This window comes from Larimichthys crocea, chromosome VI (assembly GCF_000972845.2).
Source record: "Larimichthys crocea isolate SSNF chromosome VI, L_crocea_2.0, whole genome shotgun sequence".
Lineage (NCBI taxonomy): Eukaryota > Metazoa > Chordata > Actinopteri > Sciaenidae > Larimichthys > Larimichthys crocea.
The window spans coordinates 11,610,793-11,638,706 of NC_040016.1; the positions used below are offsets into that span (position 1 = coordinate 11,610,793).

The following is a 27,914-nucleotide window of genomic DNA, read 5'->3' on the forward strand; positions in this document are numbered from 1 at the left end:
TCTGCAAGTTTATGGGTTGGGATCTCAAAGCGTGCGAAGAAGGCGTTCATCTCCTCTGCCAGCTAGTCGCTTGAGTCCACAGCCGTGTTTGTTCTGCCCTCTGAAGTTGGTGATGTCCTGGATGCCCTGCCACATCTGCCGTGGGTTGTGGTTAGAGAGATGATCCTCTATTTCGGTTTTGTAATCCTGTTTGGCTCTAGTGATTCCTCTTTACAGGTTGGCTCTGGCAGCACTGTACAGTTCTGTACTGCCCGACCTGAAGGCGGTGTTGCTGTCCTTGAGGAGCATCCTGACCTGGCTGGTCATCCAGGGCTTCTGATTGGGGAAAATCCGGATCCACTGTGACATTCCTTATGCAGAACTTGATGTAGGATAGCACAGCCTCTGTGTGTGCAGCCAGGTCCTGGTGTTCAAAGATACCCCACTCAGTGTCGGCAAAACAGTCCTGGAGCTGGAGAAGTGTGCATCTTCAGGCCACGTGGTGATGGTCTTAGTCAGAGGAGTGGAGCTTCTTCTGAGGGGGATGTATGCGGTAAGGAGCAAAGAAAGATGGTCTGACTGACGTGTGGGAGTGGTATGGCTCTGTATGCATGTTTAATGTTAGTGTAAACATGATCTAATGTGTTACTCCCTCTGGTCAGGCACTTAACATGCTGTGTTGTCTATTAATTAAAGATACAGACTTTAATGCTTTATGTCTCTGGCTTATTTATCTATCCAATGCATTATCTGTAACTGCTTACCCTTAACAGGGTCACAGTGGGAGCCTATCCCAACTGACTTTGGGTGGGAAGCAGGGTACGCCCTGGACAAATCTCCAGCTCATCATAGGGCATGTCTTTAGACTGTGGGAGGAAGCCGGAGTACCCACACCCAGACACAGAGAGAACATGCAAACAGAAAAGGCCCCCACCCCAGTAACCTTCTTGTTGTTGGGCAACAGTGCAATCTACTACAGCACCGTGCCCCTGGCTTATTCATGCAATCTCTACGTGTGGTAATCCTCCCTCTAGGCCAGTTTTCCTGTAAAAAAAAAAGTTTTAATTTCAGTGACCTAGATAGAAACAGGTAAAATAAGAGGGAATGTTTTTTTTTTTTTTTTGTGAATCGATTTCTCATCGTTTAGTTTCTTTTTTTCCCACAATTGATTAACTGTTAGTGAAGTTTACATGAAATCATTTTTATTATTTTTTATTTTTGTAAAGACTTTATCCTAGTATTATTTATTCTATATTCTGTAGCTATTTCTTTTTGTGTGTGTATCAGCAGTTTTATGCAGATACACACATCAAATGGGATTTATTAAATTTACATACAAATGGAAAACTCTGATGTTTCTTTAACACACACACACACACACACACACACACACACACACACACACACACACCTTGACTCATCCAACTTGAAATATGAAGCCATTTTTTCTCTCTCTTTTTTTTTGTGTCATCCACTCAGGTTTCAAATGCCTGTTTGCACACTAGCTAAGCACAATCTGATATTTAGAAATCACATTGTTCACTTCAGACAGTGTCTGTTATTGTTGGACAGTTTCCCATCTAGGGCAATGTAAAAAAAAGAAACTTGATCAGCTAGTTCACAGTGGGTGTGTTTGTGTGCGTGTGCTTGTGTGTGTATGTGTGTGTGTGTATAGCACATCCTGGTTTTTGTGTAGTGCGAGGAGGAGACACTTTTTTCCCCCATATCCAAACACCTCTCCCTCAAGGCATGGTTGTAGGAGTGATCAGGTAGTCTGTTCACAGATGGGTTGACGCCAAAGCTCTGCTGTACACTATTTCTTGTTGACAGGATATACTTGAAGTGCGTTTCAAAGGCTTCAGCTCTTCCATCTAGGACAAAAAAACATTTTTTTCTTGCAGATATGAGATGTCGAGGTGAGATTTTACTTTATTAAAAAAAAAAAAGGTTGTTTTGGTTGACTGTCTCAAAATCTTTCTACTCTTTGTGGCTGACAGGTGTTTCGTACCTTGCTGTTGTAATTGTTTTCCTCCTAATAACTTGGGGAATCTCCATGAATCTTTTTGATTCACAGGAGAGCACAAGAAATATTCTTGGTGAGCTCATTTCTACTTATTACATCTCAAATCCCTGACTCCCTCTTTTCGTTCAGGTTTTATTTGCCACATTTTAATAAAACTGTCTCCATTCTTTTATTTTAGGGCTTAATCATGTATATCGAATCAAATTCGAAACAGGTAAATTCAATTATGGCACAACTCATCTTCTAAACATTACTGTATGTCTGACTATCTTCCTGAAACACCAGGTGCATTTTTTTTCTTTGGATTTTCAGCCACATCAGCGCCTCAGCCAAAGTGCAGCCTCTCCAAAGCCTGTCCACCTGACCATTTTTCTTTACATATCAAGAGCGGAGCAGCTAATGTTGTTGGACCAAAGATCTGTTTCGAGGGTAAAACGTATGTGTTTAATATGGTAGAACCTGAATTAACTGAGGATGAGATGAAACTAATAACTCTGCACTGGAACTCAACCTTATTGGTATCTCAACAGCATTATGAGTCACGTGTTGAATAACGTGGGACCAGGACTGAACATCGTGGTGGTAAATGGTGAGTAAAATACTCAGATCTTGTGAATTACTAGGATGCTGTAGGGTTTGTTAACTGAACTGTGAAACTGGTAATGCCCTTCCTTAAATAAATCAACACTGCTAATAGTTTTGAAGTAGCATTTGACAAAACAATCTAATCTAAAAGTCCATTAAGCGACTGGTCGTACAGCAAACATCTTTTTGCATCTTATCAGCAGGCCAACAAGAGTGTCCTGCTACTGTGTGTTGGTGTGTGTTGGCGAATGAAAGCAACATTATGCAGTTACTGGTATTTTTGTGATTTAGCCACTGATGACCACTATCATCTATCTCTACAATTTCACGACAAGTTATTAATTAATGATCATTTCAGTTATTAAGAATGTTTTCCCATCTCAGGTGAAAATGGAGTTGTGGAAAAATTTGGCTACCTTAATATGCAAGCTGGAAGTAAGAGTTTCGAAACACTCTTTTAATCCTGTTTTCAATTTCAAAGTTTATTAAAAGCTCGAAATGACATTAGTTGTCGTTTGTTTGTTTTTTAATTACTCTAACAAAAGACCCAGAAGACATCTTGGCATATCTGACAGAAATCAAACCTGGAATGATTGTTTTGGTGGCTTCATTTGATGACGTGACAGCAAAGTAAGTCTAAATCTCAATAATTAAAAAAAATAAATAAAACGATTTCACGACACACAACATGACCCCCTTTTTTTCCCCCTCTTTGTGGCAGAATGACAAAAGAAATGCGGGAGATATTTGTCGGAATGGGTAGCACTTTGATCACGTCTGTAAAACGCAGAGACAGCTGGGTGTTTGCTGGAAGAACAGGGACAGGAAACAGAAGCATCTATGAGAAGGTAAGTGACCCTCTTCTCTACAGTGTCATTTTGTTCCATTTGTGTCAGAAAAGACCATCTATTTTAAAAATACGCCCGAAGTTTTAGAAAACAAAAAGCATGAGAAGTGATGGCAAAACAAATGTCTGCCTCCCTGTTCACCTGACAGCAGGCTGTTAATGATCGGAAAAACAACATTTATGAAGGATGGCCAGCGATGGTGGAGATCGGTGCCTGTTTTCCAAGGATCCTAACTGCCGAACACTGACGACGAGGGACTTTTGTGATGAAAAGGACAATATGATGAAAGTTTCTCTTTTAATGCCCTTTTCAAGACTTCCACCCCGACTTTCAAACTCCAAACTGAATTTTCTAGACTTAAGAGAAGGGATTCCTTTTACTCTTCCCGGAGTTTCCTTGAGATTGCGAAGCTTCCTGCGGCTTGACATTTGTGATTCTGGGTTATATAAATAAAATTGACTGCTTTCATATACCAGCGGTTTTGTCTCTCTGGGATAAATTAACAATATTTTTTTCTGATTCCCGGAAGGTGGAGGATCATTTATTATTTACATGTCAATGAAAAACAGGTGATCATCTTTTTATATTATATTTCTTACTTTTTATGACTTTGAAGCACCTTTTATTTTCTTCACACATCATTTCTAGTTGTTTCTATTCAAATTTAATGGACACTTTTTTATTTATACACTAGTAGGAGAGAAGTTACTTTAATTAGGCCTAATTAAAAGCACCAATACGACAGAGTAATCCAGATGGGGCCTTTTGTGGCTACTGCAGTTTCTTCTTCTTCATGCCTGGAACGGGAAAGCAAATGGAGGGGTTGCAATCAGCAACTACTTTGCTAGATGCCACTATATTCTACAAACTGGTCTCTTTTAAGTAAAAGTACAGAAGTAAGATAATTTTACTGTTGTAGCCGGTCAAGGTGGAGCTAGTTTTAACTACTTTATATACAGTTCGTCAGTTAAATTTATCGGTTCCCCTCTTGGGGCCGGGCCCCCTTCAAAGGGTCACAAGATAAATGCAATGGGGTGTGAAATGATTAATGGGAGATGAAAGATTAAAAAATATATACAGCAATGTTTGGATCATTTGACCTCGAGGAGTTATTTAAATGAAACCATTTTAGGTTAAGAGGGAGGATCACTCTTTAGTGGAGCTGGAAGTCAAGTTTTCCACCACTGCTGTAAATATTCTTCCAGCACTTTGTCCTTTAGGGTTTGTCTTCCACTTGGTTGCTGCTTCCCTCGGTCCAAACACATGGTCCCCTTTCTGACATTCTTGGGTGAGAGAGAGAGAGAGAGAGAGGAACCCCAAATTATTACTGAAACGCTGTGCACTGAGAGCCCAGGAGGTGTCTGTGAGGAAGCAAAATCTGCTACTGAGGATATGGGAGTCACCCATGGAAAGAAAGTAAGTGTGTCAGTTTGTTTTCTACCTTTACTTTGTATCATTACTGAAGTCGCATCAAGATAATCCAGCAAAAGCAACCATGTGACAGAAATACTTTCTTGGCTTGCACTGTGTGTTTGAGGCGATTAAGAGACTGAAGGATAATGAGAACCCCAGCGTTACAGTATGTTCTCTTACTTCTGCATCATAATACACTGAATATGCAGAATTAATTGCGTATCCTTTATCGCATTTATGCTTTTGTTTTGCAGAACTTTGTAGTTTTCCCGTGCTAGGTTTGTCTGTTATTGTTGTCTCTACCTTTTATATCCCAAAGACAATGAGTCGCTTGCACTAAACACACGTCTTTATCCAATAAAAAAGGCCCTTGCTAGCGCTGGAGACTGGGCCTTGGAGAGTGTTTATCCTGTCATGTCCTATTAATTCTTCTCCACTCTTGGAGATTTAGCCAAACAGCATGACTCTTCCCTCATCACCCAAACAGCAGCCAGAAGCAGAGTCATTAAAATCACTTAGAATTGCACTTTTTTCCTCATTGTGATTTACTGTCATCTTGTTTAAAGTTCAAAAGCAGATCGTGCTCGGAGCTGAAAAAGAGTGTGCCACGATTTTTTTTTTCTTTTACTTTATGCAGCAGTCCGGTATGAATCCCACGGAGGAGCAGCTCTTGTCTCGTGTTTTCATCCTGCTCAAAGCAAATGAGGAACTCAGTGGGAATCAAACTGTGTTTTGTTTGATCCTGTCATTAATGAGGTGCCAGGCAACCTCTCCAGTAAGGGCATTCGCTTCACTGGACATGTGGAACCAGAGCTGACACTTCATTAGTCTGTCAGCATCACAAAACAGCTTTGTGTCGCTCTTGTTGCCATTTGCATGAAACTGCACTGTTGGCCTGACCTGAAATGGGAGATTTCTGTCAATTTAGAGTGCTATCACACACAGAAAAGACACTGTATCTTGTTGATAAGATTGTAATAACTGTGAGATATATTCTATCTGACGTGTCAATCTTTTTCTGTTGACAGAGAGATCAGCAACGTTTTGCAAGTCAGAATGAGACACACCTGATCGGGTCTGGTGAGAAGTCTAAAAATATCCAATATGATATGATATGGTGATATCTTGTGCTACCTTACTACCTGTTCTATTTTCAGATCCCGTTCAACAACATTGTAGCGTACTACACACATTACAGTAGATGTGACAGCTGTGTTGTGTTATTTTGACTGTCGGATTTAATTTTACACTCCCGCTTCTTGCTGTGTCTCAGAACAGCACTGACCAGTGAACCGCTGTAGCATCCGTAAAGTTTATTATAATTACCATTACTATTATAAAGAGGCAAAAGTGAAGTGAAGATCTGTGCTACAAACAACAGCCGGCCACCATAGTGTCTTTATTGATTTTTACAGTCATTAAAGAGTAAAAGGGCGAGCCAGAATTTGTCAATGAACTGTTAGGTGTCTGTCAATAAACCATTTGCTTAGGGACAGTGAACACTGAAGTCTGTAAAATTAGTTTTAAAGTGAGGCTGTGTCATTTTGAAAGACGAAACACAATCCTCCTTTAACAAATGAATGGATTAATCCATTAGCAGCAAAACACACCCTTCAGTACACTCCAGGGTTTTGTGGATTCTGGTGGCTAATGTTTGCTAATGGCAGCAAATGTTTGACAGGTATTACAGTGCTGCTGCTCTTCAGTGTGTGTTTAAGCATCTACTATCATTTCGTTTGTGGCCTTAGTTAAGCAAAAGGCACTAACGTCTGATTTAAAGTGTGAATACTGTAGAGAAATCAGGATGAGCCTCTAAAGTTCAATAACCTGCTGCAGGTTTGTAGATTTTTTTATGTTATACAAATACAGCAACAATGAGTAAAATTGGTATTTTTGTGTCGTAAATATGAACAGCTGTGCGTATTTGTTATGATTATACTATGATCAAAAAGTCATATCAGCAGCCAGCTAAAATGACTTACTTAACTTTTATTTCACAAAGCCATAAAGCGTCAGCGACTGAAAAATCCAGTTGAGGATCAATCTTGTCTGGTGGCCTCTTGCTCGGTCACACTATTTGTCGTCATTCTTTCCTGTTGACAGAGTGATCTGCTGTGTTTTTTTAGGTCAAAGTCAGACACACCTGAGCAGGTCTGGTGAGAAATCTAAAAATATCCAATGTCATATTGTGATATCTTCTTACTACCTGTACTATTTTCAGATTAAACACAACAACAACAACAACAGCACAGAATACACATTATAACATCTGACAAAGACAAACATCAAGCAGGTGCAACAACACAAGACACAGCAGCCAGCTAATATTACTTACTAGTCCAACAGCAAAAAAGTCCAGCTTGGTGTCTTTTAGCATTTTATTTCATGATGTATCAAGTCAACAACTAAAAGTCAGTCCCAAGTTTATTCTTCAGCAGCTTCTTTCCCAGTTACTTTCTCCTTTTCTCTTCTTCTTTGGCCTCTTCAAGCCTCCATAGAGCCTGCTGAACCTGGTTATATTGCCCACTTGCCCAGCTCCAGTGGCACAACACCAGCTCCGATCCCCATCAGCATTTGTCCATGGCCTGGGCATGAAAACCTCCTCTTCCCAGTGGACCAAAATGCCTGTGGTATGAACACTAGTGCTCCAGTGGGGCTCTGAATTCGGAGTCCGAGCAGCCCAGCTAAGAAACTGAGCTGAACATTTACTAACAGCAGTTACTTTACTGTGCCTTAAGAAAACTGTAAATCACCAAAGGTTGATGCAAAGGAGCCTGAAGACATCAGAGGGAAAACCAGGCATTCGACCAGTGCACAAAGTTACATAGTGCAAGAAATGTACGGGGTGCAGAGGCTGTTATTTTATGGTAGAAATTGTTGAGGGGGACTTAACATCATAATAGCACCTTTAATTGTATTACTTTTTTCTCTTTTCATAAGTCATTAACTCCAGTTAGAGTATTTACTTTGGAGCAAAATAATAAACACGTCAATTAGCTCCCCAATGAATTAAAGTATCTCATGTGATTTTCAGCTTTGTGAAGCTTGGAATTTGCTCATTGCTGCTCGGAGGTTTCATTTAGGGTCATTAGTACTAAATGCTTCAGTTTAAAAGGTTTGAACTTGTAATTGCAGCTTGCAGCTATGTTTTATCTTTAAATTTCTCCCAGTGCAACAGGTTCATGTTTTCCACAGCAGTGTTTTCCATAATGCTTTATCGCTTGCTATCCGTGTCACTAAAAGCTGCCATAGTGTGTTTATAAGACTAAAAACCAGCTGAAATGGTGAATGGATTTACATGCATGAATATTTTATTGTGATAAATTGTTGGTAGGAAATGTCTATACCATATGTTGATATGTTTTTCTTTTTCAGCCTCTGTAATGCAGACACAAGACACTGAACACCAAGACCGCTACTCAGAGCTTCAGGGTCCTCCAATGCAGATTGGGGAGGAGTCCAATAGTCTCATCAGATCCAAAAAAACTCTAAATTCTTTAATGGTCTCCAAGAGCCACCAGGAGCTCCACAAAGAACTGCGGATGACCCACAAGAGGTTGGTCAGACACACAGACAGTCGTAAGTACTGACACTTAAGTTTTACTGTTCATATAAATCATAAAGTCCGTCTTGTGTTTCTGCCAGGAGAGTGTCGCAAGAAGGAAAGAGTGAACTCCTGCGGGCTTTAGAGAAGAGAAAATGGGAACAAAGGATGAAGGCTGACAGGGATCGGGAGGTCGCAGAGAAGAACAGATCTCCGCTTTATCAAGAGCTGTTGAAAAGACATCAGAGGCTAGAAAAGGTTTGCATTGGTCATGCTCTGTTTTTATCACAGTTTGCCAAACACCCTGATTAATAGATCATCACAGTGGCTGACGTTAAATCAAATGATCTATTCTGATAGGCTAAATTATTGTGTCGTGTAAAGATGCTCAGTATTTTCACACAGTAGACTGACATGGGGTGATTTCCAGTGCAGGTTTGAGTTGGGTATACCAGTTCTTATGCAAAGGCAGAAGAAAGTTGTCGAATTTGCATGAGTGGATGTAATAAACAACTAGAAATTTTCTAAAGAAACTGCTCAGTAAATTCAGTATAAATACAAGTGTTGTTTTTTCCTTCCTTCCTTCCCTACTTCCTTCCTTACTTCCTTCCCTCCTTCCTTCCTCCCTTCCTTTCTTCCTTCCTTCCTTCCTTCCTTTCGTCGTTATTTCCTCCTTCCTTCCTTCCTTCCTTCCTTCCTTCCGTCGTTTTTTTCCTTCCTTCCTTCCTTCCTTCCTTCCTTCTTTCCTTTCGTCGTTTTTTCCTTCCTTCCTTCCTTCCTTTTGTCGTTTTTTTAAGAATAAGTTGAAGAAGAAGCACGGTGGATAACATATAGTGCGTGCTTTCAGGCACATTCAATTATGTAATTGTCTTACCTGTATCTGGGTCAGGTGTAAAATCTGCACCTCTTCTGTGACTAGTGTTGATTTCATAATGATCCTTCAAGAACTGTTTATAACTCATGGCATTTATCCTTTGCTAGACGAGTCATTAAAACAGAGAAAAAACTATTAAATTAACATTATACCACCTTCTCCAGGCATCACTATGCTGCTAGTGGTTTCTGATTTCTAAAGCTATGTGGAGCATCAAGTTGTTCTGCAGTCAGCCACTGGAGGGCAGTCTAGACATTGTTTCAGACACTGAGGAGGCCCAGTCTGGATTCCTACAAAATCACCATTGATCTGTTAGACACTATACTTGTATTAAGGCCGTTTGAGTGAACTAAAACACATAAAGAGAATTAATGATTCTGCTCATCCATTATAACAATAGAATTATGGATTATGTGGATTTTTGTCAAGCCTTTAATTTCAGTGAATTAGCTCCAAACCTAGACATTCAGTATCTTGTAAAAAATGTTCCTAATTTACTGGGGCCAGACACATTTTTAATTTTGGCATGTTTTCATTTCTCACAGCTGGAAAGAGACAAAGGACAACAGCGGGAGGGGCCAGAGTTCCTCCGAGTCAAAGAGAGGCTGAGAAGAACTGCAGTGATGGATGCGGGAGAAAAACAAGAGTGACAGTTATGATTTGTCATTGTGTGTTGCGTGTTTTGAGTTGACAGTCAGCTCAATAGACTGTTGGGAATATCTACAGGCTGTATTAAGTCAAAATTGGAGCTTAGGCTTTTTTTTGTCTGTCTGTTGTTGTTAAAGCTGCTCAGCATTAATTTGATAAATTAAGTCAGTCGGATAAGGTGAAGGAAGATGTTTGGCAGCAAATCGCCTACATGATTTACAGAAGAGTGTTGCTGTTTGGACCCACATGCTTTAATAATTAGAAATTAAAGTGTGTGTATATAGATTAGTGTTTCCACTTAAATAACACCCTTAAGTCTATATGACTGCTATATAGACTGCTGAATCTTTATGTAAACAATGATGGCAGCTGAGGAGTGGATGTGCCATATATACAGTAGCTGCACAAAATTAAATTATCCCCTTAATATGTGATTTTTTTTATGTGTCTGCACTATGTCTTGCTACTGTTTTTATAATACTTGTTGTAATTAAGAATAATAAAGACTCAGTTTTATTTCACAATTTTACATTGTGCTTTTTGGGGTATTCAGGTTTCCACTCACACATCAATGTTTTATGCAGCTGTTGTACAATGACGAGAAGTTTAGTGTAATCACTATACTGTTCAGAAATGTGGAATAATAGTCACTAAAACTGTGACAGGTGTCAACATGTGTAATTATAACTCTAACTAACTATTGTGTATTCAATAATACATTAAAAAAAAGATTTAGCAGCATGACATTGACATTTCTTACGATAAATTTCACAACCACGAAGTTGTTGGACATGTTTTAACCGCAGGGAAGTCTTCTTTTGGAAAATAAGAGAATAAAGAAATCTTTTTTATGAAATGATAATTATCTGTATACAAGAAGAATCTGACCTATTGAACCTCAGTATTCGGAGTTCATTGTGGTAATGTTACAGGTGCTATTTGAGTTGTATTACATTGTTCTTTGTTTCCATTGTGTCTTTGAAATCACTGGATTTGCAGGGAACAGGAAGCCAAGATAAGTGATGGAGCAAAGAGGCCAAATAAGTAAAGTTCAGTCAGTATGCGTTGCAATATGCCATTTATACGTTTCAATCATTTCCAGTTGTGGAACTAAAAAAAAACATATTGTATGATGACAGAACACACAATGCATAGACAAGGAAGTTTTATTTCATTAACTGCAATCATATCTTTGTGGGTACAAATCATTGTATTTTCTTACATCTTGTTCAATAACCCATGATGCATTGCATCCATACATTTGTAGCTCAAAACAGCTTTTACAAAAAAGGATATACAATATATACTTATATTTATATATATAATATACATTTGTTTCTTTATGCAGTGTTTGTAATGGGTAAAATAAGCTTTTAAAAATAAAGAAATTAAGAAAAATACACAGCCAAGTGGAAACAAATCCCAGGTAAGGTTAAACATAAGGTCATTACCAAACAAATAATAGCCAGGCTGTCAAAGTCATCAACACTGGCTATCTTACAGTTAACATGAAGCCCTTCACACACATTTTGCATATTTTCCACAATTACAGTCATGTAAATCCAGAGTGATTGCCTTGTTTTACTGAACTATGGACCTGAAAGTTTCAATGACAGATTGAGAGAACCGGTTTTATGTGGGCAACACAATTTTTTTATGGGCTGGTTGGTTATCTCTACATCTAACTAATAATAATATGGCGTTATGTCACGGCATACCTTAAATTAAAAATGGTGTGGTATGATTAATATCAGGATTAGAGTGTCGCAGGGAGTCTGAACTTTGCTTCAATTTTCTTCATTGTCCTTCATCTGAGTCGAGATGACGACATATCTGAATCTACAGTAAAACATCATCGCTTCACTGTATGGCTTTAGTACTGTAGTTCATCTACTCAGGAGGACAAGTACAGCTTGACACTGAAGGCTACTCTCATGGCAGACAGGTGACATTTGAAGCCCCGTGATATATATATATATATATATATTAATTTTTTTTCATGTTTTGCACTCTGGCTGGCACCTGTGTAAAATTAAGATATGTGTATTTTTTCTGCTTGTGCCTGGGAGATAAACAGCTTAAGAGATTCCACGTAAGCAACGGCAAGAAAACAGACTGAAAAAAATATCTTGAGTTGTAAATAAACATAGTACAGGAGAATTGTCACTCAGGTAGAGACTAGACCATCATAGTCTGTTGTGTTGTACTTTGTCAACAACATTACTTCTGGTGTTACTCACTTCACATTATATAGCTCAAAATTACAGTATTACATCATTTTTCAATACAACAGAGTAATAATAATCATGTGTGTTTATACTAATTGATCATCATTCATGTAAACATATTTAACCAGGTCATGCAAACAGTAGACCAAAACTTCTTCCACTAGAGGTGCACAGCACAGAGCAGGCGGAGCACCCAGACTGAGATCCCTCCGACTCAGCATAAGATTGACGGCAGACGCTTGCCAGGAACAGAATGCGAGGATGAGCGTTGATGTGAATATGAACATTTTCTTCCTATACGCATAAAGAAAGTCTCTACACCTTCAAAATAACTCATCCCAAAACATGATGGCAGAAGGTCAGATTCCTGTGATTTTTACAGACTTATGGGGATCTCAGTTTGAGCCTCTGATAACAGAACAGCCATAAAAACAAAAGAAATCTCCATTTGATATTCATACATTTCAATGTTTTTTCCCCAAACAGAAGCATGCAGACACTCCAGGTCAGAACCACTCTTCACAAACCCAGTCTGAGCCAGAATATAGAGTTCATAACCTCCAGAATCACCCTCCACTTTCCAAAAACCGCTTTAAACTAGACACTTATAAAAGGACAGAAACACTTAATGTGAGAAAAAAACGACAGAGTGACCGAACAAAACAAATGGGCAAGGTGGCATCAGCAGTGAAGGCTTGAGATTCAATTTATTTAACTAAACAGCTACTTGGTCAGTGACTGGACCGAGTCACATTGATAGGTAAAGAGTACAAAGACATGCAGGATTAACTTTCAGTACTGTTTCCCACGTGAGAGCGTTCCCCCCCCTTTTTTTGTGCCCTGTCTGGCTAGATTTTTAGAGAAAGCTGCCAGTAATGTAGAGCGTGTAAGCCAGATGGATGTAGACAGACAGTAATTGCGGTTAGAGGTAGATGTGACAGATAATGTGAGAACAAAAATAATAGAGAACACTACCTTTGGGCCAATGGCTCGTCTTTGATTAAGACTCCAGAGTCTTGGATCCTTTCTGAAGCTAACATCCAGAACCACTTTTTTCTAATGTACACTGCCAAATGACCACTGTCTGCTTTAGCTGCTCAAAGGACAACTACATGTTAGATTGCTAGGGGTTTATTTCAAGATGATCATGCAGACAGGCCCTTTCTCTAAATTACTGTGACTCGGAGCAGCTTTTCATTCTGTTTTTTTTTTTTTTTTGACAGTGACCTGCTTGCTGTGGATATACTCTGGTGGACACTGCCTGATAACTACTCTGCATTCCTGGCCAGACTGGGTGGGTGGGCTCTGGGTGCTCCAGGGATACAAAGTCACTATGACAATGGGAGGTCGTGCTCAGACGCGACTGGCTGGCCTGCAGCAATAAGTGCAGCTTCTCAGGCTGTCCCGATCTGTGCTGCCCTCGGTGCTTCCACGACGGCCGTCCTCATAATGGGACACTGGAGAGACAAAACAGCAAACATATAAAGTTAAAGAGAAATTACGGTATTTGTCAACCCTTATAATTGTGACCATTCTGTCTCTGTTGTAGAGATATATCAGAGTAAGCAGTAAGAGCATCCTAAAATTTTTGCAGAAGTCAGTTTGTAAAATGTCTCTGACTCTCACCAAAAAGTAAACAACCCCCTGAATTAGATATTGGTTTGCTTACAAGTGTGACTCACAAGTGTTTGTTCAGATATATTTAGGAGGCTTGTGCTGCTTCCCCCTGATATTGCCGGAGTCGCGTTTCCCAAATCTCTACAACAGAGGTTGCAAATGCAAAGTTAGCACAACGAAAAGTTAGAAATGCCACAATGTCCTCTTCTGTTTGCTCAAACCGCTTCCCTCCCTTACAGCCATCTGTCCCCCTCTATCCCTCTTCACACACATTCATCCTCTCAATCCCTCATTTAATTCATCCTGCGCATACCCTTCCCTCCCTCTAGGCCCTGTCTGAGGCTAAAAGTTGGATGACAATGCCTGCAGGTTGATCCCCCTCCTACCCTGCCTTCTACACGTTTGTCTTAGACCAGCCTAACCCTGCATCTGCCTCTTCCTAATGCTGCATTCACACCATATGGGCTAGATGGGGAATATGAGAAAGATTACCACCGCTTGCAAGTGTCCATGTCACTGGATAACTCAGGACAGTTGTATGATTGCACAGTCACAAGGGGATTAAAATACTGTGAACGTAGCACTACATTTATAAAATTTTGTGTATAATTATTTTGATCTGCAGACTTTGGCAGATGCAAACACTATTTACACATTGGAAAATGGTAATTACAGCAACTCTAATGAACATGAACAGCATGGGTCCATCTCCTTTCTCACATCCATCCACCCTCACATGTTTATTACTACCTTATATCATTAAACCTTTAACCAAATGCTATTGCACAGCTTTGAAAGAGAGTGTTTGTTCATCCACTGTGAACCGATAACTTACAGCTTTCCTCCTCCCCATTCCCCAAATCATCTTCCTCCTCCTCCTCCTCTTCCTCTGGGAGCAGATGTCCATGGCAGGGACTGGTGGGAGTAATTTGACTGGGTCCCTCGAGACTGGTGCCCAGCTGCAACTTCCGCATATGGCGCACCACTGCTGTGGCATTAAATGCTTGCTACATGGACAGAGAGAGTGAGAGAGAGAGGAAGGACCTTCTGTGTCTGACAGCTACTGATGGAGAAAAACAGCAAAGGCGTACAAGATGTGCTCTATCTCCTGCCAATCTTAATACCGCTCTTTCAGCAAGTTGCTCGATGATTCAGCCAAGACACTGACCTTCCATTTACTTTTGGCAAAGTTCTTCTTAATTTGAGCGCTGACAGATTCGTGGATATTCTTGTCCAGAGCTGTGTCTCCACAGATCCTGCAAAGTCAACAAGAATTGGACAACTTACAGACAGTTGAGACACCTGACGGGGGCTTATTTGTTGTATTATTTATCAATTAGTCCATAGAGCTGATAAATTCTTTTTCTTTATTATAATTATGTGATAGGAAACTGAGTATCTTCCTTGTTTTGAACTGTTGGTTTGATAAAAAAAACAACAACATTTGAACGTGTCACCATCAACTCTTAATCCTTAATTAGAATGTGCATTTTTCACTACTTTCTGACATTAATCATTGAACAGTTGAAAAGATAATAGACAGATAAATGGATAGTAAACATAATTGTCAATTATTTTTAAGATTTGATACATTTTTTTTTAATCTAGTCCGTAAAAGAACATCTTTAAAATGCTTGTTTCGGTTGACCAACAGTCCAAATCCCAAGAACAGTTTACAAAGATATAAAACACGTAAAAGCTGCACATCCTTATATGAAGCTACATAATGTTTGGTATTTTTGCTTGATAGATGTTTTAAAAGTTTAATTGAGGTTAATTCCAGTTAACTGAAATTCAATTGTTAGATTTTTCAGTTCCTCATCTAATCGACAAAGGGTTTCAGCACATAACCACATAAAAAGGCATGAGTCTGAATGTATTTCTTTAAACAATTAAGATATAAAGATAGATGACTCTCTTACCATGGATGCTGGAGTGCTTGCTCACATGTATATCTCTTCAAAGGCTCTTTCTCCATCAGGTGACAGATGAAGTCTTTGGCTGCAAACCAAAAAGAAGTTGATGTAACAGTCCACTCTGACTCGTTTTTGTTTTCACTGTTGTATCAGCTGTTGATATTTTTAGTAATTTGGTAGTACCTGAATCTGAGATGTCATCCCAGTACGGAGAGTCAAATTCATACTCTGCTTTCAGAATCTGCTCAAATAGCTTGGCATCGTTTTCATCGTAAAATGGAGGATATCCACATAACCTGATGGATATGGGATCATGTTCAATACGTTCGATACTACAAACAGATCACTTTACATACTTGTCAGTGATGAATGAGCTCAGACTTACAGAATATATGAAATAACTCCTATGGACCAGCAGTCCACTGCTTTGCTGTACGGCTTCTGAGCGAGCACCTCAGGAGCTGCAAAACACACACAATCAGGAAAAGTCAAAAGAATATTCGACACAGAGCAGCAGTGTGGGTGAACTGAAGTAATCTTGACCTTTCGGTAATACCATGTGATCTGGTAGGTCACGTTAAATCGTAGAGAGCCCTTCTGAAACACTTGCAATTGACTCAGTAGTGGATGAGAGAGCCTCTCACAATGAGGGGGTATCAGCTGAAACAGCAAGTGCTGAGCTCACATGAAAGAGATGGGGGGAGGTGAGGAGAGACCGGCTGACCAGAAAAAGAAATGCCTCACCCACATATCCAGGAGTACCGCAGGCTGTGGACATGACACTGCCTGCTCCTTCGATCTTCGACAGTCCAAAGTCACTGATCATAATTTTGGAGTCTTCGTCCATGCTGTAATACAGCAAGTTCTCCGGCTGCAAATACAAGAAGAATGATCAAAGGAGGACGGTTTGCAAACAGGAAAAAAAGGGAAACTGTTATATTTCTGTTTTCCCCAAGCGATGATACCTTCAAGTCTCTGTGGACGATCCCCATATCGTGGAGATATTTGACTGCATCCAAGATCTGGTGGATGAGTTGGCTGGCATCTCTCTCTGTGTAGAAACCTTTCTCCACAATCCTGTCAAACAGCTCACCTCCAGATACCCTGCCAGGTTAAAATGAAAAATGAAAACAGCTAAATAGTCCCATACCTTTATTAAAGACATGTATATTAGAGGCTTTGTATTGAATTCTGGCAGCGAGGAAAGATAAAATTGGATAGAGATGGATAATAAAAAGCAAAATGAATCCTCCATCTTTTAATTAAAACCCCTTTTGTTCACATAACTTTTAAATCCTACATACATGTTATCACATATGCAGCACATAGGCTGAAAATTTGGTGCAGCTATAAGATTATAATATTCTGTTCTAGTATTTCAGACTATATACATATGATAAATAAAAATATTGATGACTAAAATGCAGAATAATATGATTATACATCCTTAAAGCTATTTGAGGGGTAACAAAAGAAGAAAACTGTTAACTGAATAACATAATAAAAGGTCTATCTAAAGATTAACAACTGCATTTTAGGTGTCTTGTTTTGTCTCACAAAGAGTTCAAAACCCAAATAAATTCAATTTACAATGATGGTAAACAGAAAGAAAGCAGCAAATAGTCTCTTTCCGGACACAGAACCCGATTATCTTCGACATTTTTGCTTCACAAATGACAGATTTGGTGTACTTTTGCAAACCATTATGTGAACTGACAGATTGTTTAATCGAATCGTTGTTTCAGCTCTATTTTACAGTAACATGGCACACTAAATGTCTGCCTTCCATCATGTCATTCGTGCAGGATTAAGAGGAAGAAGAACTCACAGCTGCATGACAAGATATAGATGGGATGTACTTTCGAAGATGTCCTCCAGCGTAACAATGTTGGGGTGCTTGATTCTGAAGGGGAGATAAACAGTGAGCGAATATGTTGCATCTTCACTTGAGCCACATTACTCTAACGCTTACTGTCACTTGGTCACCAGATGGCATTCTTGCTGCATAATTCAAATTTAGAGCGATCCGTTTTTCTCTTTTCCGTGGAAAGCCCTGCAGTAAACTAGGATCAAACCTGTGTGTTTGCCCTATAACACCAACTAAAAAAGGCCTCTGAGATCAAACACAGAAAAGCTTGAGATACAGTAACTACCTATGAAGCTGGAACCATTAGCAAAGAACAGTGTTGGGAGATTTGCAGCTGCAGGGTTTGACAGAATGAATAGAACAAATTCTCTCTCTCTCTCTCACACAGAAAAAAAAAATTCAATTGGATGGTTTATTGTTATGAACCAGCTACCAGACAGTCAAGCATCTCTCTTGGCATTCAAGTAGAGCTGAGAGCACATGAACTATAACTCACTGTAACACATCAGCAGTTGAGAGGAGCTAATGTGGCTGTTAGTAGAAATAGAAAATCCCTCCCGCCTTCCTCCTTTTTTTTTTTAACTTCCTTCAAAAAAAAAAAGATTTAATGCTGACTTTAGGTATTTGGCCAAACTCCACTCCTCCCATTCCTCCCATATCTTCATCCTTCTGTCATACCCTACCCCCTTCTCCATTTCTCCACCTTCTATGTCTCGTTCTCTTTCTTCAATACACTGCTGCGGGGAACTCCACACCATCTCCGCCTCTGTGTGCTGTTGCCCTGGCAACAGGGACACTAAAAATAGGTCTATCTTCTTTACTCCTGACATTTCCGGTGCACAATCCTACTGTTTCTACTGACACCATGCATTTAGTCACCCATTCAATTGACCCCTTGCATAATATTCTGCATCTGTACTTGCATTGTTTGTCAGAGGCTGCACTGACTAATTCTTCCGCCCTGCCGGACACAAAGCGGCAACTGACGCACCGCAAAGAACTTGACCTCACCTGTGTAGTACAGCAATCTCATTTTCGATGTTGTTCTCTTTGCCTTCCAACGCTTTCTTGGGGATGCATTTGATGGCCACCAACCTCTGGGTCCTCTTCTCCTCTGCTAGAACCACCTCTGAGAAAGCTCCCCTGAAACAGAAGCAGTGCATACATCAGAGAAGGAAAGAGATGTGTATGTGTGTGAGGTCAAATCAAATGGACAAGATCAGGAAGCTGAAGTAGGATATATTCTTCTTAGTCCACAAGCCATGATAGATTAAAAGTGCTTCACAAAAGATGAACCATTATATTCAGAGCTTTTTTTTATGCAAATCATTCTTTTTAATTCTTCTTGATGTCTTTTCAGTGCAAAGGTGTGTCATTGTGTCATTAGATATTTGCATGGCCTCCTAGAAACTCAACAACAACACGAACGCTGCTTTTTAAAAAAGATCTTAAAATACCCCTCATTCAGCTGTGTGTGTGTGTGTGTGTGTGTGTGTTTGTATGTTGTGTGTGTACGTGAGTGGTACTTAGATGAATAATTAAAAATGGTGACACTACCGAGTGGTTTTTGGGGCTGAGAAAAGGCTCAAAAGCAGCAGTCACACACGGATATTTATAGTAATATCAGTTGCTTTTAAAACAAGAGAAGCTATTTTTAATCCATTGAATAATAGATACAGTAAATGTAGTGTGGTCGTTTCTGAGGGAGACTAGACTGCATCATGGATAATGGTGATGGTGAGAGGGAGAATGGTGTGTATTTACACAGTCTCCCCACAGGAGCGTGGGAGGGAGCTCAGGAGGAGGCCTCAACGCATGAACATTGTTAGAAACCGCACAGGGATTCTTTGCATGTGCGTGAAACAGCGCTGTCATCCAATACACAGTGGAAGTTCAATGTTCATGCTTTAGCAAATATTCCCTTTTCTTTTTCCATCTGTCACCCTGCGGAGCACACGAGGAGTTCTCGCTCTTAACTCCACTTACGTGTGCAACCTTAAATAAAAGTGCAGACAGCAACCGCGCGATAAGGAGGCAAACATCTCTCACTTTCTGTTGATTCTGCTTTTAATGGATATTAATGGTTAATTACAGAAGAGTTATCGTGCAACCTGTCATTAAACCTCCTCCCAATGTGGATCCTTCCCCTCATCATCATGTCCCCCCCCTCTCCCCTCATCATGTCATCATAAATGCTCGGTGTGGATCTGTGGTAATCCTTGAGATGGCTTTGTACCGTGGCCATCTTGTGCTTCAATGAACCAGCGCAGCAGAAATGTTTGCATAGTGAAGCTGACGCACGCGAGGAGAAACGATTCTAACACAAGTCTCTGGTTTCATTTTTAAAACGTCCTTAAAATAATCTCAAAGCTGAATCATATAAAGCTCCAATTCTCATCGACCCATAAAAGCATTTTAATGTGTTTAAGTCTGCAGCATTTATAGCCAGGGTTTCCTCTGAGGGTCAGGAGTGTTAAACGTCTATTATCAGTGTGTAATAATCTGTTTAGTCTTACTGGCTATTTAAAATAGAAGGGTCAATAGGCCAAGACAGGAAGCAAGATGGATAAGACCCGAAATGAACTGATATGAGAATGTTTCTATTTTTGGAGAAAGTCTCTGTTGGTTGTAGAGCTAAAACTAACGATTGTTTAAATTTCTGACTATTCTGCACAACATTTTGTTGATTAAAGGATTAATATTTTAGACTATTAACTTTCAGAAAATAATACTGTCAGTTTCCCAGAACCCAACGTGGGTTCTCAAAATTCATTCAAACAGTCATCATGGAGTTCATAATGATAGAAAAGAGATAAAAGCTACACTTAAGAAGTGTGCTTTTTGATTTAAATTGAATAACAAAATGATTTCTCTATCATTTAATTAAATTAGTTAGACTAATCGAGTCTGAGATGAGGAACAATGGTCACATGAGTTGCATGCAAGCTCTACAATATGTTGAAATGAGAGCAATGCAATCACCAAAATCCAGCTAACCAGTTTCTTTAATAAAACAAATCTTTATTTTCACCACTCCTATTGTCAAATTTGTCAGTAGGTGTGATGAGCTTGTTACGGTTCCCACAGTTTTTTCCCTGGACTAAAAACAATATTATTAGACTGTCACTTGATGCCTGATTGTACTACAGTAGATATTTGATCACACATTTCGACTCAAACTTGTACTGTGTGTGACCTGATCCGAGCTTTGTCTTTACTGCTGCTAAGAAGGAAAAAAAATGCTTGCACAAACACTGCTGTTGTCATGAGACACGTTGTAATTAAGCATCCATTTGCTAATTTGCACTTGGAGACGTAGTAGCTTTGGGTTCTCTGGGAGTTTGGGATGAGGAACAGTAGACAGAGGAGGAGAGGAAGAATACTGTAGCTGATGAGATAAACTAATGTGTGAGGACTGAAATTGGATATGAGAAAGATATATAGGTTATTGTCCAGTTTTATAGTCTTAAGCATCTTCAGTCTCAAGCAACCAGTTTTTTTTTTCTTTCTATTTCACCAGCAGTTTGCAACAGACCGCTGAAATGTTGACATATCATTTTATCTATTTTATGCCAATAAATAATTCTGGCATTCACATTAACTTGCTGTTAACGAATTGAAATAAGTTCCATATGAGTCATTGGTTTCAAGACTCACAGCTGACGCTCGGCTGTTTTTGTGTATATGAACAAGACTGTCACCGCATTGCATATTTTTAGACATTTTTACAGATAAACTAAACCTCAGATGGATGGATGGATGGATGGACGATAGATAGATAGATAGATAGATAGATAGATAGATAGATAGATAGATCAAAGCCACTCGCCCCACATGAACTCCACAGCATTGGTCACTCTCTCACACACACACACACACACACACACACACACACACTGTAGATGCTGTAATCCCAGCTGTCCATATGGGAAAATATTGATTCACACATTCTCATATCGCTGTCACTGTCTCGCGGTGCTTTCACGATGACATGTGTGCTCTCATTGCCCTCTTCTGTGTCTTCGAGGCTTCACCTAATTTATCATCATGAATTTTAACATGATGCGTGCGCCGTTGGTAAACCGCATGAAAAGAGAGCTGCGCTGTGAGATACATACTGTCGTGGTCCAGGACTTTGATTTGTAAATGAGTTCAGTTTGTTTGTTAAATCTTAGTAGTAATTGCTTGTGTAATTCAAGCAGTTCAACTAGTCAAGACTAACTAACTACACGATAAAGAGTGTGATATAATTAAAGCCTAATGCACTCAAAATGGATTCTTGCTACAATGGCAAACATTATTCATAATATTCTTTCTTTTTTTTTGTTTCAAACATACTCAATCAATCAGGCAGAGTCAGGCCCCTTGGACCTGTTGCAAACAGTTACAAGCATCCATTAGTCTATCGATTTCACCTGATGCAAGCACTACCTTCAAGCCCAACATGCCTCCAAGGCCCAAAAAAAGCTTTCTCTTTTTAGCCTAATCCATTTTCTGTGTGTGTGTGTGTGTCTGTTTGAAAAAGAGAGACAGAGTAGACAGAGTAGATATGTGTGGACATACACAGCAGTCCCATATCTTCTTTTTCGTACACTGATTCTGAAAAACAACGTCATATATTCATATCAACAAAGCTTGGGACTAGCCCATTCACAAACAATTGTACAACTGTATATTTTTCATCTACTCTACTAAAGTCATGTGTAGGTCAAACCTCTTAACTCCTCTGCTCTTCTCTATAAACAACCTGACAAGCATGAGTGCTTTCCAACAGTGTTTAGTCCTGCATAGTCACAGTGTTTATACTCCTACACGCTGACTGCACAAGTAATTCTTAAAACTGGCCTGCCTCATATTTATAGTTTTATATTTGTTATATTTGTTCCCTTTTAAAGGCAACTTTGTTACCCATTGTTGTATCATATGCCAAATATCTGTCTTTAGTTAAATAAATGTTTTATTTTTTAACAGTAAATCAAACAGTGTATTATGAACGGAGTGTCGGTACTGCTGATCCAGCTCTGAATCAACACCAAATTTCTGCAACTATTTGCACATTTGAGTCATCTTTGTATCATGCAGCTATTTTGTTTGGTGGACCAGTTTTATGGAGGAGAGATCTGAGAGGAGAGTACTCTGCTGTGGATATTTAGGACAGATTTTACTTCTGCGTTGTGATCTGAATTTGTTTTTGTTAACTGGCCCCATGCTCTTCATTTCTGTCAGATAAGCTGCCAGCTTGCAGGGTTATATCTGTCCACAGGACTCATAAACTGATCTAATGTTCATGCATAAATATCACTAACCCTCCTCCTTCCTAACCCTTTAACTCTTGCCCCAACACCCTGTTTCATACAAAAAAGCACCAAACTCGTAGTGTTTATGTGACATTTAGTCAAACTAAAAGAAAATGAAATGTAAGATGTCAATTTTCATGAAAGAGTGTTGTTACAGACGTGAACACACAACCCCTAATAACAACAGTGATGGGTGAGCTGCTCTCTCGCCCCCGAATCTACAGTCTTAACCAAAAACTCTCAGCCTCCAGATCACAGTTAGGAAAACCTGAGCAAGCTAGACTCTGATCATGTGTGTCACACCCTCATTTGACAAAAAATCAAACAACGAGACACTCCATTTGGAAACAACATCACAACTCTACAAAGGCCAGGAGGCCTCATGAGTAGTTATATCAGGGTGACAGACGCGATAAGAGTGAGGACATTTTTTCCCCTGTTAGTTTGAGGACAGCTTGTCCTGAAGACGACCCCAAAATGTGGTATAGCTGTGAAGATTAGCTGGATCTGAATATAATATTTCAGCATAAATCAATTAACTTCACACACTGAATTCCTGGATAATGCTCCTCTGTAATCTTCTCTCTGAGCATAAGGAGCTTTCCGTCAACACATTAATTTTGCCCTCCGTCGGGTCCAGCTACAGTGACAGGAGGGAAAGAACATTAATACAGTTTTTCCTCCCCCCCCATTTTTATCCTGGCAATCCATTCTTTCAATCCTTGTTACATAACCTGTTAAAGGTTATGTAACATCATACTTCAAATTACAATGACTGTTTTAAGTTCCTGTCTTAGCGAAATCATAGCAGAAGTTATCAGCGCTTAACAGCAGTCATGAATTCTCAAATAAACAATCTGCTAGTCAGAGTGCATTTCAGACAGCATGCACAGCTCTGAGATACAGACTGATGGAGTCACATTTGATGTCCTCCTACAGCACTCCACATAACTAGACAGCCTCATCATCTTCCCACTGCTATTTCACTTTTTTTGGATGTGAACCAAAGTTTGGTGGTCATTAAAATCCGATTCTGTGCAGCCTCTCTGGGGAAGCAGGTGTGATTCCAAGAAGAAAGAAAACAACCACACTCCATATGGCGCACTCGTGTCATCACAGGTGGACGTGTGCTGGGTCACTTGTACTTAGTTGGGGAGGGTGGAGAGGTGCCACCCGACCATCTGGGCTCAATCCTGTCCCCCTGGATAGTGCATACACAGGTCTGTGTGTGTCCAGCTCTCACCATTACTGGCTGCAAGGCAACCTTTACCCCAATGGTTGAAGATTATTTTTTGCAGTTTAGTGCAAAAATAAAGACGTATGAAATGAAACAAGCCAGCCCATGTAGAAATAACTAAATGTAATCAGGAGCAAGAGGACATATAGGTTGCCACCAGACCACATCACACGTGAGACGGTAGGCAGCAGCTGCAGGTGCGGGTTGATGTGATCTTTCCTTTTACCTTACGCACAGGTGTGCGATCACCACATGAGCAGAGGAAGGTGCAGCTGATTCTGACACATTCAGAAATAAATGTTACAGGGTTTATTGGGTTTTGTATGGTATAGGTCTGGGGCAATAAGAAAGAACCACTCTAAATTTGGTATTCATCTACTCATATGTTAGTAGTGACTTAAAGTCCAAGGCTGGAAGAATAACTAAATCATGTTGTAGATGATGTTCAGTAACAATGACACTCGTATGCAACCATGCAAACAAAGTGCAAATAACACACATGCATTGCATGCTAAACACATACAGTTGCAGCTCTAACCCTAACACTGTCATTTTAATGAGCAGTGAACAGTCCTGGCTGCAATAACAACCAATTTGCCAAAGTTTAAGCTGCTTCCAAACCTAGATTCAGTTAAGATGCTTTTATTTTTATATTTTCTGCGGTACATAGTGCATGAACTGTGATTACATAAATTGAACTTTTAGGTGACTGGGTAATAGCTGAGTCAGCATCCAGCAGTGGCCATGTCTGAGTCAAAATAGACATACAGTAAGTGACAGGCACGTCAATTTTCTCCAGCAATCCCAGCATCGAGAATCAAACTCTACAGCTATGACAGCATGGCCAGATAGGGGTGGGGGGGTAAAATGAGCTGTGGGCGACTATTACCCATACCCGTCAGTTACACCACACACGGGAGACTGCACATGGCAGCTTCATTATATTTTGCCTCAAACTCTGGAAACCAACAAGAGCTAGTGTGCTGGAGAGCTCAACGTGGCCCCATGCTTGCTGTTTGTCAATTGTTTGTGTGGTAATTTGATTAAAACACTTAAAATCTCTTGTAATAAAGAATATATTTGACAAATGCCACCCTTTAAAGCTAGGACAGCTTGACTTACCCACATTCAAGGGTCAGTTTACTTAAATCACATAAAGAAATATATATTGTAGTATCTATTTATGCAAGCTTAACTTATTTTTTCTAGGCTTTGGGGTATTCCCTGCAGAGATGTCTGCAGCTGCAATAAAAGTAGACTGAGCTAAATTTGTATTTCACAAGCATTGCACCTTTCCAGAAAAACAAGTCCCGGTATTGAGGTGCTGAGGACCCTTAAGGGTCTGGGGCCAGGAGTACAGTTGCCTACTTTGTCCCAACAGCAGCACTAAACTATGTGTGCAACTTACGTTCCCAGCACTTCTTTGAAGTCATAATGTTCTTTGATGTCTGATGTCTTCTTTTTCCATCCATTTCCATCCTCTCCAAGAGGCATCCTACAATGCTGATCGGATTCGCCACACTACAGCTACGGGGCAAAGAGAACAGAATTTTTAAAAAGCGGTGAATAGACTCAGAGTGCATGTACAATTAAGTGTTGACCCGTCGCATGTGTAATCAAATCTAGATCAGGAGAATTGTACTGAAATGAACAAATAGTGAATGAACATTGATTGGACCTGGTCACTTTTAATGAAAATAGACAATAAAATCCCTCAAAGACAACATGATTTTGTAGCATTTGGTTGTTAGTTTGCAACCATTTTCTGACGCTGTCTCTTACAAATATCCTTCCAGCACACAGTGGTGAAATGATATGATTGAATTAAGAAATGTATGTATGTCCACTGTAGCTTGGCTGACTGATGTGTTTGTTACATGAAGCCATTAAATAAACCAAATCTACATAATTCTGATGAGGTGTTCTGGTTATTGCAGCTCTACCACTGAGTTTGATTGGACTGGATGACAAGTTTCTGCTTATATGCATGACAGATCAATAGTAAAAGAAAACATTGAAACATTAAAGCTGTAAGCCTGTTTCTAATTTACAGTTTTTGCTCTTCTATTCTTTATTTCATAAGACTGGATAAGCTAGAGAAAAGGGCAGAGCAAACTGAGCGTTAACAGCAAGACAGAGAATAGATCAAGATATAAATAAACTTGCACACTGACAAGAAGATATGACTACTACCCGAAAATGCGATAACAGCGGCACATTTCTTCTTCTGACATCCGGCCATGGAACAATAAATAGCAACAAAAAGCCGCTTGAAACTAGGGCAAACAGTGCAGCAGAGACAGTCACAAGAAAGGGACCATGTACAGTCCCAAAAAAACAACAAACGCATGGTCAGTAGGGGCAGATACCAGCTGGGGGACCTGTGCTATATTTAACATCTGAGGCTTTAAGCAATTATGTTGCCCTGTTACCAATAACAATACTAATAATAATCTGCAAACACAAGGAGCTCTGCTCAAATGGAAACTGTATTCCACTGAGAAACATTTCATAACCTGCTCTGCGTTAAGGCTTGCACAGTGGCGTAAATGACAAGCAGGAGGTTGAATGGAAATGTGGAAAAAAAAAAAAACATTTTGCAGGGAATGTCTGCAATAATGAAACGAATCCGACCATCGCCTTGGCTTAACATGCATGCATGCATAGTCTATAGAAAGAAAGGGCGATGTGGGTGTGCGAGCCGTGCTGCAGCGCTCAAGGGTATGGCAGTCAAAGGAAGGCAGCATCTTTGGGTTAAATCAGGAGGCTGCAGACATGCGACATGGAGGCGCACTGAAAGCTTTACAAGTTTGACTGTCGTAAGGAAAAACTACAGGGTTGATGATGCATATAGGTGAATATATAAATGTGGTGGGAGGTGGGGTACAAAAAAAAAAAAAAAGACACATACCTAAATGGCGATCTGTAGCTGTGATGTGTTCTCCTTCCCTCTGGGAGCGATGTGGTTGCTGTGCTTGTGCGCAGCGCTGGGTCCGTTCAGACTTCTCCTGACGTCAAGAAAACCAGACGTCTGTGGACGTAGTGCAGCATAAAATCACTCACTGTTCTCTTAACAACGTGATCTGCGACTCACCTCATGATAGTCGAGCACACCCGTCTGTTATATGTGAACAGCTTTTCGGTACATCTGCTTGTTATTTTCTGCAAGCTTCCCACAGCGCACTTTGGTAACGCTGCAGACAATTTTAGAGGCTTTTTTTTTTCTAAACAAGCACCACGTGTCACTGTGAATAACTGACAAGACAGTCGACCTGCATGAAATGAAAGTCTTTAGGTTTGGTACTGAAAATGTGCCGCAGAATGAAGTAGGACCTGTGCGTTTTAAACCAACAGGCCTAATGTACACAGGGAGTTAAAGCTCTAATTTTCCACTAATCTTGAGGCAACGCCCTGCTTCTGCTTCTCTTTCTCTCTCACAGCATCATCACTGTCAACCCCATGGGGGCCCCTTCTCAAAGTCCACCTGGGCACACTGGTCTGGGTCTATTACAGGTGTGTGAGGGGTGGGGCCCAGTCAGCCTCATGACAGTAACAGGGTATGGACACAAAACAACATACACCACCAACATCAAGGACAAAAAGTGTATTCACCATCTCTCTGAGAGTCTTACCAAAAGTTTAGCAGTATGTTTGGCCCACTCCTTCCATAAGGACCCATTTTATTCTCCATATATATAACATGGTGTTATCAGAGGGAATTAACCTTATTTTAATGTGACTCGTGTGAATTTTCTGTCTCTTTTTTATTTATTCACTTATTAACCTGAACATACCACAAGTTAAAGGACTGTAACATAACGTTGTAAACACAGACCAC

The 27,914-nt window shown here is 39.9% G+C and overlaps 3 protein-coding genes across 4 annotated transcripts; 2 read left to right on the forward strand and 1 right to left on the reverse strand.

Annotated features, from left to right (window-relative positions):
• Positions 1-3,914, forward strand: si:dkeyp-67f1.2 (protein FAM3C). Its single transcript, XM_019261101.2, has 10 exons — positions 1-532; positions 1,810-1,895; positions 1,977-2,075; positions 2,181-2,216; positions 2,315-2,438; positions 2,533-2,591; positions 2,972-3,022; positions 3,133-3,217; positions 3,309-3,435; positions 3,584-3,914. Exons 1-10 carry the CDS (start codon positions 528-530, stop codon positions 3,680-3,682), a joined length of 771 nt encoding a protein of 256 aa, XP_019116646.1. The 5' UTR covers positions 1-527; the 3' UTR covers positions 3,683-3,914.
• A 3,332-nt stretch (positions 3,915-7,246) lies between these two features.
• On the forward strand, positions 7,247-10,373 carry LOC104926106 (protein FAM107B). Its single transcript, XM_027279875.1, has 4 exons — positions 7,247-7,478; positions 8,224-8,404; positions 8,494-8,650; positions 9,812-10,373. The coding sequence occupies exons 2-4, from the start codon at positions 8,232-8,234 to the stop codon at positions 9,914-9,916; spliced, it is 435 nt and encodes a 144-aa protein (XP_027135676.1). The 5' UTR covers positions 7,247-7,478; positions 8,224-8,231; the 3' UTR covers positions 9,917-10,373.
• Positions 10,374-11,062: 689 nt separating this feature from the next.
• On the reverse strand, positions 11,063-27,269 carry camk1a (calcium/calmodulin-dependent protein kinase Ia). Of its 2 annotated transcripts, XM_019260161.2 has the most exons (13): positions 27,171-27,259; positions 26,988-27,084; positions 25,485-25,603; positions 18,554-18,685; positions 17,504-17,578; positions 16,641-16,779; positions 16,420-16,546; positions 16,061-16,136; positions 15,859-15,971; positions 15,682-15,760; positions 14,928-15,015; positions 14,595-14,766; positions 11,063-13,599 (listed from the first exon to the last, which is right to left on the reverse strand). In XM_019260161.2, exons 3-13 carry the CDS (start codon positions 25,568-25,570, stop codon positions 13,496-13,498), a joined length of 1,191 nt encoding a protein of 396 aa, XP_019115706.1. In that variant the 5' UTR covers positions 25,571-25,603; positions 26,988-27,084; positions 27,171-27,259; the 3' UTR covers positions 11,063-13,495. The 2 variants fall into 2 exon arrangements, with proteins under 2 accessions (XP_019115706.1, XP_010738186.1); XM_010739884.3 differs by having other exon boundaries at positions 26,988-27,269.
• Between the last annotated feature and the right edge of the window lie 645 nt (positions 27,270-27,914).